The sequence below is a fragment of the Somniosus microcephalus genome, unplaced genomic scaffold (genome assembly GCF_052327205.1).
Source record: "Somniosus microcephalus isolate GS21.2 unplaced genomic scaffold, FLI_Smic_1.0 unresolved_chr1, whole genome shotgun sequence".
Classification (NCBI taxonomy): Eukaryota; Metazoa; Chordata; class Chondrichthyes; order Squaliformes; family Somniosidae; genus Somniosus; species Somniosus microcephalus.
Genome location: NW_028225179.1, coordinates 163,991,957 through 164,013,448, shown reverse-complemented (window position 1 = coordinate 164,013,448; position 21,492 = coordinate 163,991,957). Strand labels below are relative to the sequence as shown.

General features: G+C 49.0%; 2 protein-coding genes across 4 annotated transcripts in view; one reads left to right on the top strand and one right to left on the bottom strand.

The window, feature by feature from the left end:
• LOC147096454 (nuclear factor 7, brain-like) overlaps nt 1-13,940 on the top strand; it is a 42,769-nt gene extending 28,829 nt beyond the window's left edge. Inside the window, exon 5 of the mRNA XM_085975255.1 lies at nt 11,344-13,940. Within this exon, the coding sequence (XP_085831381.1) occupies nt 11,344-11,948 (605 nt within the window). The 3' untranslated portion in view covers nt 11,949-13,940. The remainder of the gene's footprint in view (nt 1-11,343) is intronic.
• Nucleotides 1-21,492, bottom strand: part of LOC147096453 (nuclear factor 7, ovary-like) — a 145,382-nt gene that overhangs the window by 98,542 nt on the left and 25,348 nt on the right. Inside the window, exon 5 of one of the 3 annotated variants that reach the window (XR_015074919.1) lies at nt 14,010-14,147. The exons of the other annotated variants lie outside the window; for them this stretch is intronic. The gene's annotated coding sequence lies outside the window, so the exon portion shown is untranslated. Of the gene's footprint in view, nt 1-14,009; nt 14,148-21,492 lie in introns of those variants that run through there. 3 annotated transcript variants of the gene reach the window in all.

The window sequence follows — 21,492 nt, the reverse complement described above, 5'->3', positions numbered from 1 at the left end:
GTGCCTGAGTCCTGCGGATAGCCAGGTTGTGCAGCATGCAGCAAACGACGACGAACTGGGAGACTCTATCCGGCGAATACTGTAGAGATCCGCCGGAGCGATCCAGGCAGTGGAACCGTTGCTTGAGGACGCCAATCGTTTGCTCTATGATGTTCCTTGTGGCTTGATGGCTTTCGTTGTATGCCTCCTCCGCAGGGGTCCTGGGCGCGCGGAGCGGGGTCATGAGCCATGTACACAAAGGGTAGCCCTTGTCCCCAATAAGCCATCCCCTTGGTGGAGGCTGTGCCTCGAACATGTCAGCCACAGTAGTCTGGCGCAGGATAAATGCATCGTGGCTGCTTCCTGGAAAGCGGGCATTGACAGCTAGGATGCGCTGCCTGTGGTCACACACCAGCTGTACATTGAGGGAATGGTAGCCCTTCCGGTTGCGGTAATCCTCAGCATTGTCGATAGGTGCCCGCATAGCCACATGCGTGCAGTCAATGGCGCCCTGCACCATGGGGAAGTCCGCGATCCTGCCAAATCCGACTGCACGCTGCTCCTGCCTCTCTAGGGTCATGGGGAAGGAGATGAATTGGTGTCTCCTCGCGAAAAGGGCATCGGTGACCTGCTGGATGCAGCGATGCGCGGCGAACTGGGAGATGTTCGCTATGTCCCCAGCAGCGGCTTGGAAGGAGCCGCTTGCATAAAAGTTCAGAGCCACCGTGACCTTCACTTCCACCGAGAGACGTCCTGCACATCAGCTGCGGACGCAGATCTCGGTGAAGCAGCTGGCAGATCTCTGCAACCACCTCCCTTCTGAAGCGCAGCCTCTTAACACACTGCGCGGCAGTCATGGTGAGATAGGACACCTGCTGCCGGTATTCCCTGAGTGGGTAAGGCCTACGTTGCCAACGCCTGATGGCCCCTCTCCGTCTAGGCATGGCTGGCCCTCTCACACAGCGTCTGCGAGCCCTTCGCACATAATGCTGCAACTGAGGGTTGCCACCCCATACAGCCCCCATAATAAACTTGCAAACAGTGAAATCACAATGAATCAAATTTCCAAGCTCTGGCCAGAAGCCAAAAATACCTCTCCTATGTTGTCCCAAATCAGTAAGCTCTGTTCCTTGGTCTCTGTCCAGAAATCCAAAGCACTGAAGTCATTGCAGCAAAATGGCTGGGCTTTATAGGTCAGTGTAAGTGCCCTTTAATTAGCGCTCCCCGAGGCCCACAGGGCCTCTGTTGCGTTCCACTTCACAGTTCTTAACAGCGCCACGCCCACATTGGGCGGGCGCCACTGAATTTCCGGTTTGGGGCGCACAAACAGCATTGCACGACGAAATGACGTCATAAGCTGCGCGCGCAGCTGAGCGGGCGCAAACACTTTGCGCCGGCGCTAAATGACAACTGAAGTTGGGCGTAGGCGCAGTTCGTTCTGCGCCCGGGCGCTAAGTGCCTAGCGCTGGAAATCTACCCCTCTTATGGCTGGCGAACGCAACTGAATTTCTAGGCCGTTCAGTTTATACATCTATTGCCACTGAAGCGCTTCTAGTTTCCACTGCTAGATAGGAATCGATTTTCTGGGATATTATGAAATAAAAACAGAAAATGCTGGAGATACTCAGCAGGTCAGGCAGCATCTGTGGAGAGAGAAACAGAGTTAACGTTTCAGGTCGATGACCCTTCGTCAGAACTGAAAAAAGCACTGGTGATGGAACAGGTTTTTAAGCAAGGGCAGGGGCAGGGAAAGGGGCACCTGTAACGTTAACTCTGTTTCTCTCTCCACGGATGCTGCCTGACCCGCTGAGTATTTCCAGCATTTTCTGTTTTTATTTCAGCTTTCCAGCATCCGCAGTATTTTACTTCTGGGATATTGGCCCAGAAATTCGGGTCGGGGGCTTCCCGCGGGTGCAAGCCCCAGACCTGCACTTAACTTGCGCGCTGGCCGTTGAGCTGTGGGCCCCCGTGGAATTCTGATCCTGAGCCTCCTCCAACTGCCGGCGCGCAGTGCTTGTGTATCCCAGGGGCGCAGTTAGTTCGATGCGTCCCCTGGGATCACGTGGGCCATGGAGAACTAATCGGAGCAGGGAATGCTTCATTCATAAGTTTGACCTGTCAAACTTATAAATACTATAAGCCCCAAAACATCACTAAATCTTCAAATAAATTTTTAAAAATCATCACATTTTTTAAATAAACTATAAATTACATGAAATAACTATTTTAAACAATAATTTAAATTTTTGAAAAAAATAATTTTATATTCTAACGGGGCTAAAAAATAAACTTACTTTTCTTTAAAGTATTTAAAAATAATAAACCTGTGGAAAAAATGTTTTAATTTTAATTAATTCACCACTTACCTTGTTAAAAGCAGGCCTTGCGACTGCTTTTTACATGTGTAACTTCTGGAGACTTACCTTCCCGGGAAAACCTGCAAAAAAAACGTAAGTTCGATGCGCACGCGCTGCCTCTCCTGTGCACGCGTTCGACCTCTGAACCCCTTCTTTCAGGGGAACGGAAGTGCCGGTTTCCCGCGCATGCACAGTGCATGCAGGAAACCGACACTTCCATTGGGCTTACGGGTGAGTACCCCGTGCGGACTCACCCGTGGAGACCCGAATTTCTGGGCCATTATGTTTTGCATTGTGCGATTATTTGAAATCTTCCTGTGATTGACGCTAAAAACCTGCAGAGAATAAGGAAAATAATGGGAAAGGTTCGTTTGGCGCCGAAGGCATCAGCCTTGTCTCGGTGGTTTGCACTCTTGTCTCTGTATCAGAAGGTCGTGGGTTCAAGGCCCACTCCAGGTACTTGAGCAGACAATCTGGGCAGACACTTGATTGACAGGAGACGTTATCCAATGAACACTCTCAGTTGGACGTAAATGACCCATGGGACCATTCGAAGATAGGCAAAGAGGCTCTGCTGGTGTCTTGGTCCACACTGTCTTGTCATGTGTCTCAATGCTGTTTCTGGGCTTTGCTGTGCACAGATTGGCTGCCACGTTTTACTGACATTGCTACCGTGACTGCACTTCAAAAATACTACATTGGTTGTGAAGCGTGTTGTGGTCGTGAAAGACAGTATGTAAATAGAATTTATTTTTTCTGTCAATGCATTCGTCAACTGAGTAATGTCGATGCGTTTTTTTTCCTGTTCTGTGGCATTGCAGAAGGCATTTCACCGTGGGCAGGTTATCAGTTTCAAGCGCAATGGATATGAGGAAATGTCGTGGTGTGGACAGAAAGTGGGTTGGCCAACAATAAGCCAAGAGTTCGGGTTTGGAGGTGTTGCTTGCGTTAGCAGTAAGGTTGGTAGTGGTGCCCGCAGGAGTCAGTGCATGGGTCACCTTTGTTCTCGGCATATATAGACGATTTGTGCATGGGCAGAGCAAGTACGATAGCGAAATTTGCTGATGATACAAATGTGTGGAAATTGACAAACAGCAGAAAACTCAGAAGTACATAGACAGGCTAGCATCATACAGGAGGCAGGTGCAATTTAATGTGGAGAAGTGTGATGTAATACAGTTTGGGAGGAAAAAATTGAATGAAAGCATAAGCCTAATGGTAAGAGGCTGAATATTGGTGAATGGATAGAGTCCCAGGGGATCCAATAATAATTGTTGAAAGTTAGAGTGCAAATAGATTAAACCATAACACCCCAGTGAAGTGATGCTTTGTAAAAATATTTTTTAAAGGGATACAGAATAAAAGAGTAACGTGGTATGTACGAAGCAATGCTTGGGACACAGTTAGAATTCATTGTTCAGTTTTAGATCATTCATTGGACACAAGGCACGGTACAGGAACGATGGGCCGAATGGCCTCCTTCAGTGCTGTATCATTCTATGACAAGCCACTACAGCCATAGAGAACAGACAGTAAAGATTCACCAAGATATTGCCTGGGATGGAAACATGTAGACACGAGGATAGCACAAACTATTTCAACTGGAGCAGAGCGCCTAAGGGGTGATTTAGTTGAATTTCTTAAATTGATGAAGGGTTTCTGAGGAGGATGCAAGAAGGCTTCAATGGGATATAGACAGGCTAAGTGAGTGGGCATCAACATGGCAAATGGAATATAATGTGAAGTTATCCACTTTGGTAGGAAAAGTAGAAATGCAGCGTATTTTTAAATGGTGAGAGATTGGGAAATGTTGGTGTTGAGAGGGACCTGGGTGTCCTTGTACACGAATCATTGAAAGTTAACATGCAGGTACAGCAGGCAATTAGGAAAACAAATGGTATGTTGGCCATTATTACAAGAGGATTTCAGTATAAGAGTAAAGACGTCTTACTGCAATTATATAGGCCCTAGTGAGGCCACACCTGGAGTATGGTGTACAGTTTTGGTCTCCTTACCTAGTGAAGGATATACTTGCTATAGAGGGAGTGCAACAAAGGTTCACCAGACTGATTCCTGGGATGGGGGGATTGTCCTATGAGGAGAGATTGAGTAGACTAGGCCTATATTCTCCAGAGTTCAGAGGAATGAGAGGTGATCTCATTGAAACATACAAAATTCTTACAGGACATGACAGGGTAGATGCAGGGAGGATGTTTCCCCTGGCTGGGGAGTCTAGAACCAGGGCTCACAGTCTCAGGATAAGGGGTCGTCCATTTAGGACTGAGATGAGGAGAGATCTCTTTACTCAGAGGCTGGTGAATCTTTGGAATTCTCTACCCCAGAGGGCTGTGGAGGCTCAGTCGTTGAGAATATTAAAGACAGAGTTCGATAGATTTTTGGATATTAAGGGAATCAAGGGATATGGGGATAGTGCAGGAAAGTGGAGTTGAGGTAGAAGATCAGCCATGATCTTATTGAATGGCGGAGCAGGCTCGAAGGGCAAAATGGCCGACTCCTGCTCCTATTTCTTATGTTCTTTTGATAGCGCGAATAGAGAACGACTATATTCCTTCATTTGGGAGCCAGTGATGCGTCATCAACATAAAATTGTCACGACCAGAGTGAGTAAAGAGTTCAGCAGGAACACAGGGAGAGTGGAATGTTTCACCAGAATGAATTGTTGAGACAGAGATCAATGCATCTTTGCAAGGAAATTAGATAAACATTGAAGTAGAGAGAGAGAGAGACAGGGCTACGGGGAGCGCATACCACAATGGGATTGCTTTGGTAAAGAGCAGGGACCTACATGACGGGAAGAGTGGCCTCCATTGATGCTGCAAGCGTGGATGGAGCGCTCCTGACAATCAGTCCTTGGCACCCTGCCAGCGATTGCTAAGCTTTACCACTGCACTGGTCATATTTAGACAGGGTTACAAGTTCCTGGACGTGTATATGTGAAAAATATGAAAACAAGTTATAGCGGGCCTCCAAATACTGCATCCTAAGACTGAACAAACAGCGTAACAGTCAGCCGTGGCTCCGTGGGTAGCAGTCTCCCTCACTTCTGAGTCAGAAGGTTGTGGATTTGAGTCGCACTCCAGAGACTTGAGCACAATAAACCAGGCTGGCATTCCCAGTGCAGTGCTGAGGGAGTGCTGCACTGTCGGAGGTGCTGTTTCATTAAACTGAGCCTCTGTCTGCTCTCTCAGCTCGACATAAAAGATCCCATGGCTCTATTTCGAAGATCATCGTGGGGTGGGGTGGGGTGGGGGGGAGTTCTCCCCGGTGCCCTGGCCAATAACAATCCCCCAATCAACATCACTAAAACATATTATCTGGTCATTATCACATTGCTGTTTGTGGGAGCTTGCTGTGTGCAAATTGGCAGCCGCATTTCCTACAACAGTGTCTACACTTCAAAAGTACTTCATTGACTGTAAAGCGCTTTGGGATGACCGGTGGTCGTGAAAAGCGCTGTCTGGGTCTAACGGAGGCAGGAGAGGTGTGCTCCAGAACCCACCACAAAATCAACAGTGGTTTCATGTCCCCTCCTCTGTCTGTGATTCTCACACTGAAATGGGTCCCAGTATTGTCAGTGTGCAGGGAACCCCTGATCCATGTTTAATATTCAGCATCATTGGTTGTATCAGAAGGTGAAATGAGTAAAGGACTGTCAGCTATTTCCCTCAATCGGGATCATCCTCTGAGTGTTTCCGGGGCCCCAGCGGTTTGTTGCCCATTCTGCCCAGCTCAGTCCCGGGGTGTCACTGTTGTCCCTTCACTAACGGCAGCAGCTCCTGTTGTGCCAGTGTTGGCTGCAGCTGTTCGTTGCGTTGTCGCCGGGGCTCTGTCAGTATCGGGAGAAGGTCAATTTGGAACCCGCAGACGTTTCAGTATTTCCAGAAATATGCTCAAGTTCTGTCTGAAAATGTCAATCATTTCTCACTGACACAGAACAAACTGAGGGAAATCCGAGTGACAATGGTGGTGAATAATAATCGATTATTCCCGATTTCTGTTTGTGATCCGAATTGCATGGCAACACTTCAGATATCGGAGAGGCCAGAAACAGTCAGGGATCATCCAGAGTTAAGTGACGGGAAGTCTCTGAGTCACATTCAATAATTTGTATTAAACACTAAATTATCTTTGTCCCAAAATCAGGGTTGAATGAAAATCCCAGGAATTTTATAACACTTTTATAATTAATCTACGAAACATTAATAATATGGTTTATTAAAAAAAATAATCATTCTGTTCTTTCTCCATCATTCCCGATCCATGAGGAGGCGGTTTCCCCGCCTCAGTCGGGGGGAGAGGTGCCCCGGGATCGGTGCTTTACCCATTGGACTTGGGAACGTGAACGGGAGCCGTTAGATATCAGAGTGTTTGTGATGAAATATTCCATTCATCACTGCCTGTGACTGTGGTCGGTTTCAGTGTCATTTCCCTTCCCCCAGTCCTCATTGTATTGTTTATTGGAATGTGCTGGAATGTGCTGTGTGTGTAGGGCTCCGCCCATACCTGGCCCCTTTTGTAAGCTAGCTCAGTCTGGCCTCAGTCTCCAGAAGGAATATACCTCTCTCTCTTACGTGTTACTTTCTAAGTTAATAAAAGCCTTGTTTTTGTTTCGCTAACATCGAGTCTCGGAATTATTGAGGCACATCAATTTTAGTAACTTATTTTTCAACATTATGGATCAACTCCTGAAACCCGAACGTTTGGATTTGGATCAACATGCTCCGGATGCATCAGCACGCTTCGGACACTGGTTTGAGTGTATGGAATTCTTCCTGGACAATTCCGCAGCCGTCAAAGACGCTACGGGCGCTGCGAGGATGAGACTCGGAATTCTGCGGAATTGGGTAAGCCACCGGGTTTACCCCCTCATCTAAGACGCCGATACGTACCGGGCCGCCTGCGACATCTTAAAGGCGCATTACCAGCAGCCTACGAATGAGGTGTATGCTAGGCATCTGCTCGCTACTCGCGCACAGCGACCTGGGGAATCGGTGGAGGAGTTCCTAAGCACCCTGAAAATGCTTGGCAAAGACTGCAAGTGCCGAGATGTAAAAGCCGCAGTGTACACTGACGAGCTTGTTCGCGATGCCTTTATCACAGGCCTCAGCTCCACTTACATCCGGCAAAGACTGCTGGAAAAAACGGGGTTGGACCTGAAACAGGCTGCGGACACCGCGCGATCCTTGGATGTGGCCCAGAGAAACTCGGACGCCTACTCTTCAGCCCACGCCGTCCACGCCGCCACGTGTGCACCGAGGGCGCCGCCATCTTGGAAGGCATCTTCCCCGCCCGGCAGCCCGACACCGGCGGGGCCCCGCTCTCCCCCCAGAAGCCCTATGACAGCCGCAACACGTCAGGGACCCAACTGCTACTTCTGCGGGCAGCCAAAACACACCAGGAACCTGTGCCCGGCGAAAGGCACCACCTGCTTTAAGTGCGGTAAGAAGGGGCACTTCGGGAAGGTGTGCAGAGGGAACCCCGCCGGAAAACCAACCGCCGGAAAACCCGCCACCGCCGCGTGTGCGCCGTGGGAGCAGCCATCTTGGACGCCATCTTGCCCGACCTCGTGGGGTCCGCCATCTTATGAGCAGACAGCGTGGACGCCATCTTGTATCGATCAGGGCCCTACAGTGGCATCGGTCACAGTGGACCAGACCAGGCCGCACCCGCTATCCAAATCAATGGTGGACATCGAGGTAAACGGGTGCCGGGTCAAATGTTTAATTGACAGTGGAAGCACGGAGAGTTTTATCCACCCTGAACTGGCACAGCAACTCTCCCTAAAGGTGGTCCCTGCTCAGGGTACCATCTCTATGGCTGATAAAACCCAGACATCGACCATTCTGGGTTACTGCACGGTACAATTGTGCGTTAACGGAACTGTATACGATAATTTTAAAGTATTAATCATGAAGAATCTATGTGCGAGCGTGATCTTGGGCCTGGATTTCCAGTGCAACCACCAAAGCATCACGCTCAAGTACGGTGGGTCTCAGCCGCCCCTCACAGTGTGCGGTCTGGCTACCCTGAAGGTAAAGCCGCCTTCGCTATTCGCGAACCTTGCCCCTAACTGCCGGCCAATAGCGACCAAAAGCAGGAGGTACAGCTGGGAGGACAGGCGGTTTATCGCGACCGAGGTAGACAGGCTCCTGAAAGAGCGCATTATTGAACGCAGCAACAGTCCGTGGCGCGCCCAAGTGGTAGTGGTAAGGGGTAGCGAGAAGAAACGGATGGTGATCGACTATAGTCAAACGATCAACAGGTACACCCAACTAGACGCCTACCCGCTACCCCGCATATCAGAAATGGTGAACCAAATCGCCCAATACCGGGTGTTCTCCACCATCGACCTCAAGTCAGCGTACCACCAGCTCCCTATCAGACCAGAGGACCGCCCGTACACCACCTTTGAGGCGAACGGACGCCTCTACCAATTCCTCAGAGTCCCCTTTGGGGTGACGAATGGGGTCTCGGTTTTTCAGAGGGAGATGGACCGCATGGTCGATGACCACCACTTGCAGGCAACCTTCCCCTACCTCGACAATGTCACCATCTGCGGCCACAATCAGCAGGATCACGACTCGAACCTCGAGAGGTTCCTGGAAACCGCACAAAAACTCAACCTCACCTACAACGAGGACAAGTGCGTTTACAACACCACGCGCCTCTGCATACTAGGCAGCGTGGTGGAGAATGGGGAAATCGGACCTGACCCCAACCGATTGCGCCCCCTACGGGAGCTGCCCCTGCCCAACACACCCAAAGCCCTGAAAAGGTGCCTGGGGTTATTTTCTTATTATTCCCAATGGGTCCCCAACTACTCCGACAAAGCCCGCCCCCTCTTGAAAGCATCCTCTTTTCCGCTCTCTGCTGAGGCCCACGCCGCCTTCAAAAGCATTAAGCAGGATATTGAGCGGGCCACGCTACAGGCAGTGGACGAGAACACTCCTTTTCAAGTGGAAAGTGATGCGTCTGACTTCGCCTTGGCGGCCACCCTCAACCAGGCGGGGCGGCCCGTAGCTTTCTTCTCGAGGACCCTCCAAGGGCCCGAGATCAGACACTCCTCCGTGGAAAAGGAGGCCCAAGCCATCGTGGAGGCAGTGCGCCACTGGCGCCACTACCTAGCCGGCAAACGCTTCACCCTACTTACCGACCAGCGGTCGGTAGCGTTTATGTTCAATAATAAACAGAGGGGGAAGATTAAAAATGATAAGATTCTTAGGTGGCGGATCGAGCTCTCCACCTTCGAGTACGACATCATTTACCGGCCAGGGGCCCTTAACGAATCCCCTGACGCCCTCTCACGAGGGATGTGTGCCAGCGCCACCGGGGATCGGCTACAGACCCTCCACAACGACCTCTGCCACCCAGGGGTCACGCGGCTGTTCCACTTCATAAAGTCCCGTAACTTACCCTACTCGATTGAGGAAGTTCGGTCTCTGACCAGGAACTGCCGCACTTGCGCTGAGTGCAAGCCTCGGTTCTACCGCCCAGATAGAGCCCACTTAATCAAAGCTACACGGTCCTTTGAGCGGCTCAGCTTAGATTTCAAGGGCCCCCTCCCGTCCGTCGACCGCAATGTTTACTTCCTGAACATTGTGGACGAATACTCCCGGTTCCCATTCGCCTTCCCCTGCCCAGACATGACCAGCGCCACGGTCATTAAATGCCTCAACAGCCTGTTCTGCCTGTTCGGTATGCCGAGCTACATCCATACGGATAGGGGGGCGTCCTTCATGAGTGAAGAGCTACGCCAGTACATGCTGTCCAAGGGGATCGCCACGAGCCGTACCACCAGCTACAACCCCCGGGGTAATGGCCAAGTGGAGCAAGAGAACGGGACAGTATGGAAAGCAGTCACTCTAGCTCTAAGGACCAAGGGCCTCCCTATCTCCCGCTGGCAGGAAGTCCTCTCGGATGTGCTCCATTCGATACGGTCGCTATTGTGTATGGCCACTAATGCCACGCCTCATGAACGAATGTTTGTCTTTCCCCGGAAATCCACCTCGGGCGTATCCATGCCGTCATGGCTCTCCACCCCAGGTCCGGTACTCGTGCGAAGGCATGTGAGGGGCCACAAGACGGACCCTCTCGTGGAGCCAGTACACCTACTCCACGCCAACCCCCAATACGCATATGTCCGGCACGCCGACGGAAGGGAGGACACCATGTCCATAAAAGACGTCGCCCCAGCCAGCATCGACAACAACCACGGCAATAGCAGCAACAACGATCACAGCAACTCTTACCCACCCACTACTCTTTCATCACCCCCGGAAGAACATCGACCAACGGCACCCCCACCAACTACCCCTTCAACAACCCTGGCGGCACCCCCGGCAGAGACCCAGGAGACTACCGGGGACACCAAGCCGACACCCGCGACACCACAGGAGCCACGTCGGTCGCAGAGGACTATCAAACCCCCGAACAGACTAAATCTATAGAAGGGGTGAATGTGATGAAATATTCCATTCATCACTGCCTGTGACTGTGGTCGGTTTCAGTGTCATTTCCCTTCCCCCAGTCCTCATTGTATTGTTTATTGGAATGTGCTGGAATGTGCTGTGTGTGTAGGGCTCCGCCCATACCTGGCCCCTTTTGTAAGCTAGCTCAGTCTGGCCTCAGTCTCCAGAAGGAATATACCTCTCTCTCTTACGTGTTGCTTTCTAAGTTAATAAAAGCCTTGTTTTTGTTTCGCTAACATCGAGTCTCGGAATTATTGAGGCACATCAGTGTTATATCCTGTATATAAATACAGAGAATGTAACGGGTCTGTAACATGTTCTCCTGTTCCTGCAGCCTCTTCCCTCTGACCCTCCAGTCCCAGAGTCTCAGCCCAGAGCTGCACCCCCCCCCCCCCCCCCCCCCCCATGAACCGCCATCAAATGATACAGCAGGGCGGGAGATTAGAAAACGGTCAGACTTTGAATCAATCACAGCAAGAAACAAAATCACTGACTGTGTTATTTTAACTTTCCCCCAGCTCCAGCCTCTCTGACTCTGGATCCGAAAACAGCGAATCACGGGCTCATCCTGTCTGGGGACCGGACCAGTGTGAGACTTGACATAGAGCTGCCAGACCCTGACACCCCAGTGATGCGTCAATGCCGTGCCCTTGTGAGACTCCTATTCAAAGTGCAGCCGCTCCCTGCCACCCCGGAGAGGTTTGATCGCAGTCCCTGTGTCCTGGGCTCGGAGGGATTCACATCAGGGAGACACTACTGGGGGGTGGAGGTGGGGGACAAGACTGAGTGGAGTGTGGGAGTGGCCAGAGAGTCTGTCAACAGGAAGCAGGGAATCGACCCGAGACCTGCGGCCGGATACTGGACTGTGGGTGGGGGAACCGGAGGTAACTATTTTGCCGGCACCTCCCCCTCAGCGACCCCCCTCACCCCGAGTGTGAAGCCCCGGAAAATCGGGGTGTACCTTGACTATGAGGGCGGACAGGTGTCATTTTACAATGCGGACAACATGTCCCATCTCCACACTTTCACCCACACTTTCACTGAGAGAATCTTTCCCATCTTCGACCTCGGATCCAATCAGCGGGGGGGAAACTCAGCCTCGCTGATAATCTGCAGGGATTAAAGTCATTAACAGGAAATGGCCTGTTTCCATTAGGTTTCCCCTAATTCCACTTGCTGTGTAATAAACATTTCCAATTGTAACTTCAGATCCTAATCACTCATCACGCACCCCCTCCCTCCCTTCCCCATCTACCCTGTTCTGGAATAAACTCTCCCTGTAAGGCAGACTGTCCTGATACCTGCTCATGTTATACTGCTCTCGATTTCCCGTTCTATTGCAGTAACATTAACCTGTAGCCTCTGCCTGTTAAGCAGTGAAGTTGGAGTGAATTTGAAGTAGCACTGGGCTATTGCACCGGGGCTGTCCTTGAGGTAATCCTCAGTTTATTCACCTCAGTAAACTGAATTAAATGACATGACAGCGCGTACTGATTCATATATTTCAGAGCGTTTTCATCAGTTGATAACAAAAGTTAGTTCTGCAAGTTAAGCATTTGAGTTGCCTGGTCAAAATAGCGCTGAGTCAAAAACGCTATTATAATTAAAAGTTTCATTTGGTGGAATAGCAAGTATCTGTAGCAAGAGTGAAACTGTCGGTAAGATAACAAAGTAAGGGAGTTGTACCAGTCTTTGGGAAAGGAACCCGTCAATTAAACCCTCCTTGTATTGAATTGTAATGCACATTTTATATCGCTACATAATGTAGAATTGTATGGATTTTCACATAAGAACATAAGAATTAGGAGCAGGAGTTGGCCATACGGCCCCTTCAAGCCTGCTCCGCCATTCAACAAGGTCATAGCTGATCCTCGACCACAACTCCACTTTCCCGCCTGATCGCCAAATCCACTGATTCCCTGGAGTCCAAAACTTTATCTATCTCAGTCTGGAATATACTCGACGATTCAGCATCCACAGCCCTCTGGGGTAGAGAATTCCAAAGATTCACAACCCTCTGAGTGAAGAAATTCCTCCTCATCTCAGTCTTAAATGGCCGACCCCTTATCCTGAGACTATGCCCCCTAGTTCTAGACTCTCCAGCCAGGGGGAAACAACCTCTCAGCATCTACCCTGTCAATCCCCCCTCAGAATCTTGTATGTTTCACTGAGATCACCTCTCATTCTTCTAAACTCCAGAGAGTATCGGTCCATTCTACACAATCTCTCCTCATAGGACAGCCCTCTCCTCCCAGAGATCAGGCTAGTGAACCTTTGTTGCACCGCTTCTAATGAATGTTTGTCCTTCCTTAGATAAGGAGACCAGAACTGTGCCCAGTACTCCAGGTGTACTCTCACCAAAGCCCTGTACAATTGTAGTAAGACTTCCTTATTCTTGTACTCCAATCCCTTTGCAATAAAGGCTATTTGCCTTCCTAATTGCTTGCTCTGCCTGCATGCTCTCTGTGTTTCCTGTACGTGGACACCTAAATCGCTCTGAACACCAACATTTAATATTTTCTCACCATTTAAGTAATATTCTGTTTTTCTATTCTTCCTACCAAAGTGAATAACCTCAAATGTCTCCACAATATAGTCCGTCTGCCAGCTTATTGGCCATTTATTTAACCTGTATATATCCCTTTGTGTCCTCCTCATAGCTTACTGTCCCACCTAGCTTTGTATCATCAGCAAACTTGGATACATTGCACTTGGTCCCCTCATCTAAGTCATTAATATAGATTGTGAATAGCTGAGGCCCAAGGAGGGAATAAGATAAATGTGTAACAATTGACTGCTTGTAATGAGTATTTGAGCTGGTGAAGGTCTATAATGCTGAGCTCAGAACTGTAACACATTTGAATCCCCACTCGACCATGCTTAGGTGTGGTAGCAATGATTGCCTTTTAAATGTATGTTTAAGTGCTATTACAGGTATGGTATACTTAATAAATATGTGACACCAGACACTCAATGTTTAGAACCGTACTGATTTGATTTGTACATTATAAATAAGTGCACCTATCCTCTAACACCAAACTCTTCTCTGTACTCCAGTTATTTTCAATTCTATCTAACTTTGTGTGGTTTTATTCAAATAAAATTCTTCCCTTCAGTAATGTGACTGTGTCTTGTTCACCCATGTGTTTCTGTGAATTTGATATCTTCCGCTCAATACAGTCTAATTCCTGGTGGATTCCACTGATGTTTGATTGTAAACTCTGTTCCTCTTGAGTTCTCGGAGTAAAAGATGCCCCATTTCATTGACAATCTGGTGCATTTTATCGAACTCGGATGTGATGTGGCTCTGCAGACTGTGCAACTGTTCATAGATAAAGAAAAGTTACAACTAATTTTCAATGCAGGTCGCGGTTAGCTCGGGCACATCAGACCAGCCCTGATCTCACACTAATTTGACAGTCTTACTCAGATAACAACAGCAACTTGCATTCATACAGTGACTGTAGTGTAGTTAATTGTCCCAACGGGAGCGTTATCAAACAAAATTTGACATCGAGCCACACATGAAGATATTAGGCCAAAGAGGTAGGTTTTAAGCAGCGTCCTGGAGGAGAAGAGAGGTTGTGAGATTTAGGGAGGAAATTCCAGAGCTTAGGGCCCAGGCTGAAGGCACCACCACTAATGGTGGAGCGATTAAAATCGGGGATGCACAAGAGGTCAGAATTGGAGGAGCGCAGAGATCTCAGAGGGTTGTAGGGCTGGAGGAGGTTACTTAGATGGGTAGGCTTGTAGGGCTGGAGGAGGTTGCAGAGATAGGGAGGGTTGTTGGGCTGGAGGAGGTTACAGAGATAGGGAGGGTTGTAGGGGCTGGAGGAGGTTACAGAGACAGGGAGGGTTGTAGGGCTGGAGGAGGTTACAGAGACGGGGGGATTGTAGGGCTGCAGGAGGTTACAGAGACAGGGCGGGTTGTAGGGCTGGAGGAGGTTACAGAGCGAGGGCGGGTTGTAGGGCTGGAGGAGGTTACAGAGCGAGGGCGGGTTGTAGTGCTGGAGGAGGTTACAGAGCGAGGGCGGGTTGTAGGGCTGGAGGAGATTACAGAGACAGGGAGGTTTGTATGGCTGGAGGAGGTTACAGGGATAGGGAGGGTTGTAGGGCTGCAGGAGGTTGCAGAGATAGGGAGGGTTGTAGGGGCTGGAGGAGGTTACAGAGACAGGGAGGTTTGTAGGGCTGGAGGAGGTTACAGAGTGAGGGCCGAGACCGTGGGTGGATTTGAAACCAAGAATGAGATTTTTAAACCCGGCGCTGCAGTTACTCAACAATTAGGAATTGACTCCGAACAGGAAAGTGTATTTTACGCAGAAATACAAGAGAAAATATAACCTGAAAGGGTTAAAAGTAATCACGAAAACGCGCAGTTTTAGCTCATTCGCCCAGCAGATCCCCAGTGGTTCTGAGTATGCTGGATAGTGTGGGAAATGAGAGACACAAGTGCTGCACTGGGGCAGCGGCGCCTGCTCTTTGGAAATCTGTGCTTTGGCCCGTTGTTAAGCAGAGGGAGCTTTATTCCGCATCGACCCACGGTACAACCGGTTTAAGGGTGCTCGATACTGACTCTGCGTGCCTGGACTAAACTGTTTCATTCCTCATCACTGACAACCCTTGCACTGACACAATTCAGGAAAAAATTGTGTTAATGATGTATTGAGTCAACAGCGATTGAACGAAATCACCAACAAAAGATTGTGTGTCTCATAAAAGTGAGTTAAAATTATGTTCCAAAACTCCCAGTCATAGAATCATAGAATGGTTAGAGTACAGAAGAAGGCCATTCGGTCCATCGAACCCGTGCCGACTCGCGGTTCGTCCCACTCCCCTGCCCTTTCCCATAGCCCTGCAATTTTTTTCCTTCAGTTACTTCTCCTAATCCCTTTTCAAAGCCGGAAGAGTCTGCCTCCGCCACCCTTTCAGGCAGTGCATTCCAGATCCTAACCACTCGCTGCATAAAAAGTTTTTCCTCATGTCGCCTTTGGTTCTTCTGCCAATCACCTTCAAGCTGTGTCCTCTGGTTCTCGACCCTTCCACCAATGGGAACAGTTTCTCTCCATTTACTCTGTCTAGACCCCTCGTGATTTTGAACACCTCTATAAAATCTCCTCTCAATCGTCTCTGCTCCAAGGAGATCAACCCCAGCTTCTCCAGTCTATTGTAAGAGATTTTTAGTTCTTTTGGCCCAGCTTAAATTGACGATAAGATCACTGATTTATGACAAGTCAGCAAAGTTTATTAAACATACAAATATATATGTATATCTTAACAAAACGAGGCAGCAATTAACTAGTTCAAACAGGCTTTACTTCCTGTATTATGAAGCAGTCCATGTCTGCATGCAACAAGACCTGGACGACGTTCAGGCTTGGGCTGATAAGTGGCAGGTAACATTTGTGCCGCGCAAGTGCCAGGCAATGACTATCTCCAACAAGCGAGAGTCTAACCACCGCCCCTTGACATTCAACGGCATTACCATCGCCGAATCCCCCACCATCAACATCCTGGGGGGTCATCATTGACCAGAAGCTTAACTGGACCAGCCACATAAATACTGTGGCAACAAGAGCAGGTCAGAGGCTGGGTATTCTGCGGCGAGTGTCTCACCTCCTGACTCCCCAAAGCCTTTCCATCATCTACAAGGCACAAGTAAGGAGTGTGGTGGAATACTCTCCACTTGTCTGGATGATTGCAGCTCCAACAACACTCAAGAAGCTCGACACCATTCAGGACAAAGCAGCCCGCTTGATTGGCACCCCATCCACCACCTTAAACATTCACTCCCTCCACCACCAGCGTACCATGGCTGTAGTGTGTTCCATCTACAAGATGCACTGCAGCAACTCACCAAGGCTTCTTCGGCAGCACCTCCCAAACCCGCGACCTCTTCCACCTAGAAGGACAAGGGCAGCAGGCACATGGGAACACCACCACCTCCAGGTTCCCCTTCATAAATGAACATATTTAACACATTCACACTTTAACACACACTTGCACACAAACTGAAATTCCTTTAAGGTTCCTTTCACTCAGCAAATATTCTGTTTTATTTGTCTCGGCACAGTCGGTAAAACGTTAAGTTACTTTTTTTTCACCTTTTAAATTGTCATCTCAGCAGCTTTTCCTGGCTCCCCAAATCCCTGTTTTTCCATTCCTTGCTGAGTTTTCAGATTGGTTAGCCTGCAACGTAGCTCGTTTTCCCTCTTTATCTCCCATTCCTTAATCTGCTTATTCCATTCAGTGTGGTCCCCACGAGCACTCCGTTCCTCCAGAGCCTCTTTCTGGGTGACCCTAAATGCAACCTTCAGGTCCTCATTGACCTTTTCTGCCTGCTCTGGCCGATGTCTGTGTTTGGATAGTTTTTTCAACAAGTCATCGCACTGATTCTGATTATTTATACACTGGCTCTCGAGCTGTTGTTCTTTATTACACCATCTCTCCTCCTGTTCTAACTTTCCCTCGAGCCTATTTCTAGGTTCCCTTTCTTCTTCTGTTTCTTTATTTAGCTTGACCTTTACCCTTTCATCAGAGTTAACCTGCCTCTGATAGGCCAATAAACAAAGGGATTTCCTTACACTTGGCTGACACATGGAGCCTTGTGTCCACTGTTCAGCCTCCAATATTTGATCATCACTGTCTATAAAGACCCGTACCCAACCCTCCCTGAGGGGTAACTAACCCGTCACATATTTTGTGACTAACTTGTAGGAATGTCCAGTTCCTATCAAGAGACTGAGGTCGACTCAGGCGATCAAACAAACGATGTTTAATGTAAAACAAACTGAGTTTAACAAACAAATGCATGAGAACTACGAATACAGGCCTAGTCAGTTCGGAGGCTCCACGAGGACTGCCTGGGCGGTCCCGTGGCTGGTGTCATGACGTCATCATGTTTTTCCCGCCAGTGGGGATCACGTGATGAACAGCGTGACGTAATCGTGTTTGCCTGCGCTCTTAAAGGGACCGCGCTCTGTACATGCAAACAGTATATACAAAGATACAGACTCAGGCTGTAGCTAATTGTTAAAGGGAATTATATACAGCTGATCGGAGTCCCTTAGTGGCTCCGCCACATGCGCCCCCCGCAGAATTGTCTTTAACAGAAAAAGTGAAATGGCGAGGAGGCCTGACAAGCCTGTCAGAGCGACTTCGGTACAATTGAAGTGGAAGCTGCTGGACGGCGGGCGGACTGGCGGTTGGTTGCGCTTGATCTGGCACGGCGACTGTGGGCGGTCGGCCACGTTTTGGCGGCTGTGTGGTCATGACCGGGCGGTCAAGGTCCAAGTGTGCCGGCTTCAACCGATCAACCGAAATGTGGTCCGGTTTACCTCCGATATCCACCAAGATGGAATTGGACACAGGATCAGCCCTAACAGTCATGAATCGACGAGACTACGAGCGGCTATTCTCACACATTCCCTTGACTGATACGTCCATTGTCTTGAAGACATATACGGGTCAAAAAGTCTACCCCAGAGGAAAAATAAGGGTGCCCGTTAAATACAACGGCAAGGAAACACAGGAACTGTATCTATATATACTACAAGATGGAGGACCACTATGATTGGGACGTGAATGGATCCGAAAAATACAATTGGATTGGCATTCCATTCAGGCGCTAGCTGTGGCTGACAAAAAGGATGACGACGCCACACCTGCACGACTGTCAAAAATTCTAACTGACGCGAAAGAGGTGTTCCAGCAAGGACTTGGGACTCTAAAAGGCGTAACGGCAACAATAAAAATTGAAGATAACTCAAACCCCAAATTTTTTAAGGCCAGACCGGTGCCGTATGCGATCCGCCCAGCCGTCGAAGCAGAGCTGGAGAGTCTGGAGCATGCGGGTGTGCTGTCCAAGGTGGACTGGAGCGAGTGGGCCACACCCATCATTCCTGTAATGAAGAAATCATTGAGCAGCACGCCTGGGGAACCGAAGAAGGTTCGCATCTGTGGGGACTTTAAGGTAACTGTGAACCCAGTCCTTCACACAGTACAATATCCACTTCCGCGGATAGAAGATATTTTCACCTCACTATCTGGAGGGAAACGCTTTACGAAGATTGATCTGGCCCAAGCGTATCTACAAATGGAGGTAGATGAATCATCTAGAAAATACCTCACAATAAACACTCACAAAGGTCTTTACCAGTACAACCGACTGGTATTCGGGGTAGCATCAGCTCCGGCAATTTAGCAGAGAGCGATGGAACAAGTCCTGCAAGGGATCTCGGGGACCCAGTGTTATTTGAACGACATCCTGGTTACGGGCGGAAATGACAGTGAACACCTTGCCAACCTGGAGCAGGTGCTCACTAGATTACAAGAATATGGGCTACGAGCCAACCGCCCCAAATGCGAGTTTTTCAGGAAACAAATCTCGTATTGTGGCCACGTGATTGATGAAGAGGGGTTACATAAGTCCCCAGACAAGATTGAGGCAGTAGTCAAGGCTCCAGCACCGGAAAATGTGTCACAACTGAGGTCGTTCCTCGGGTTGGTGAACTACTACCATAAGTTCTTGCCAAATTTGTCTACAATTCTGCACCCGCTGAACGCCCTGCTGCAAACTGGAGTAGCATGGAAATGGAGTGATGAGTGTAAGCATGCCTTTCAGAAATGTAAATGCCTAATCACTTCAAAAGAAGTATTGGCCCACTACAATCCATCACTACCGATTCGGTTGGCATGTGATGCGTCTCCCTATGGCATTGGAGCGGTGCTGTCGCACAAATTCCTTGACGGTTCAGAGAGGCCAATAGCCTTTGCGTCACGCTCGTTAACTTCAGCCGAGCGTAACTACGCCCAGATTGACAGGGAGGCCCTTAGCCTGGTGTAGGGTGTGAAGAAGTTCAATCACTATCTGCACGGGCAGAAATTCACCTTACTGACTGATCACCAGCCTCTTGTCTCCATTTTTAACCCAAAGAAGGGCGTTCCGGTGATGACGGCGCAACGGCTGCAAAGATGGTCCCTTTTTCTAGGGGCACATCAGTACGACATAGAGTATAAGGGCACGAAACAGCATGGAAACGCTGATGGGCTGTCGCGCCTGCCGCTGCCTACGGTGGAGGAAGCACCTGCAGTGGACCCTGTTGAGATATTCCATTCAACCATAGTCGAATGTCTACCTGTTACAAACTCAAATGTAGAGAAGGAAACCCGAAATGACCCGACACTCTCTCGGGTCTATGATTTGACGGTGAAGGGATGGCCAGCACATGGCGACTCACTGTTGCCAGCATTCTCGCCAAGGAGAGAACAGCTGTCAGTGTGCCGGGGGACCTTGATGTGTGGATCCCGAGTGGTAATTCCATCCAAGTTGAGAGATAGAGTGCTCAATGAGCTTCATGAGAGTCATCTGGGAGGGGTAAAAATGAAGAGCCTAGCCAGGGCGTTTGTGTGGTGGCCGGGAATCGATAAAGAAATCGAGGAAATGACCAAGAGATGCACAGGATGCCAGAAAGTCCAAAATGCTCCACCACAGGCCCCACTACACCCATGGGAATGGCCCTCATCTCCATGGCAACGGGTACACATTGATTTTGCTGGTCCATTTATGGACTCAATGTTTTTAATCGCCGTGGATGCACATTCGAAATGGCCAGAGGTCATCAAAATGTCCTCCACCACCACGGAGAACACTATTGCAGTCCTACAGACCATCTTCACCAGGAATGGCTTGCCAGAACAGATTTGCTCTGACAAGGGACCACAGTTTGTGTCCGAGGATTTCCGGAGGTTTTTGAGGAATAATGGGGTAAAGCATTACACATCCGCCCCATATCATCCAGCCACAAATGGATTGGCTGAGAGGTTTGTTCAAACCTTTAAAAAAGCAATAAAGGCGATGTATAACAACAACATACCACTGCAACACAAGGTGGATAATTTCTTGTTTGCTTACCGAAATGCGACATATGCAGTCACCAACCAAGCTCCAGCCATGATGTTCTTTAACCACGGGTTAAGATGTCGCCTGGACTTGCTCAAACCAAACATAAGACGAGATGTTGAGAATAAGCAATTCCAGCACATCAATGAAAAGCCAACCAGGAGCTTCAAGATAGGGCAACCAGTCTTGGCCCGCGACTACCGAACAGAAAAATGGCAGCCAGGAATGATATGCACACGGCAGGGACCACTAATGTACACAGTGGACGTTGGAGAGAGCATTGTGAGATGCCATGCTGACCAGATTCTAGAGTCACAGGAACAAGTCAAACCCATACCATGAGCATGCGCACCTGGTGATGAACCCAAAGTACAGATTGCGTCGACCTCAGAATCAGTGGTATTGGGAGCTGATGAACCAACCAATGACAATGAGCCAGAATCGACTCCGCCGCAAGAACAGGATACTCGAGAAAAGCGCTATCCAGACAGGATCAGGAAGCCTCCTCAAAGACTGAATTTATAAATGATTACTTTCAGCTGATGTATATAGTACAAAGAAAATTGTAATTGTAATTAGTTATTATTCAATTGTTAAATGAATGTTAAGTACTGTTTATCTAAAAGGGGAGGAATTGTTGTGTATGTACCTTTAAGAGAGAACTGCTTTTATACTGTAGCACCGGCAGTGACCACACCTGTATATAAAGCCGTAGCAGGCTTCTGTACTTTCAGTTCCAGCATACCCTCTGTTCAGTAAACACCTCTTA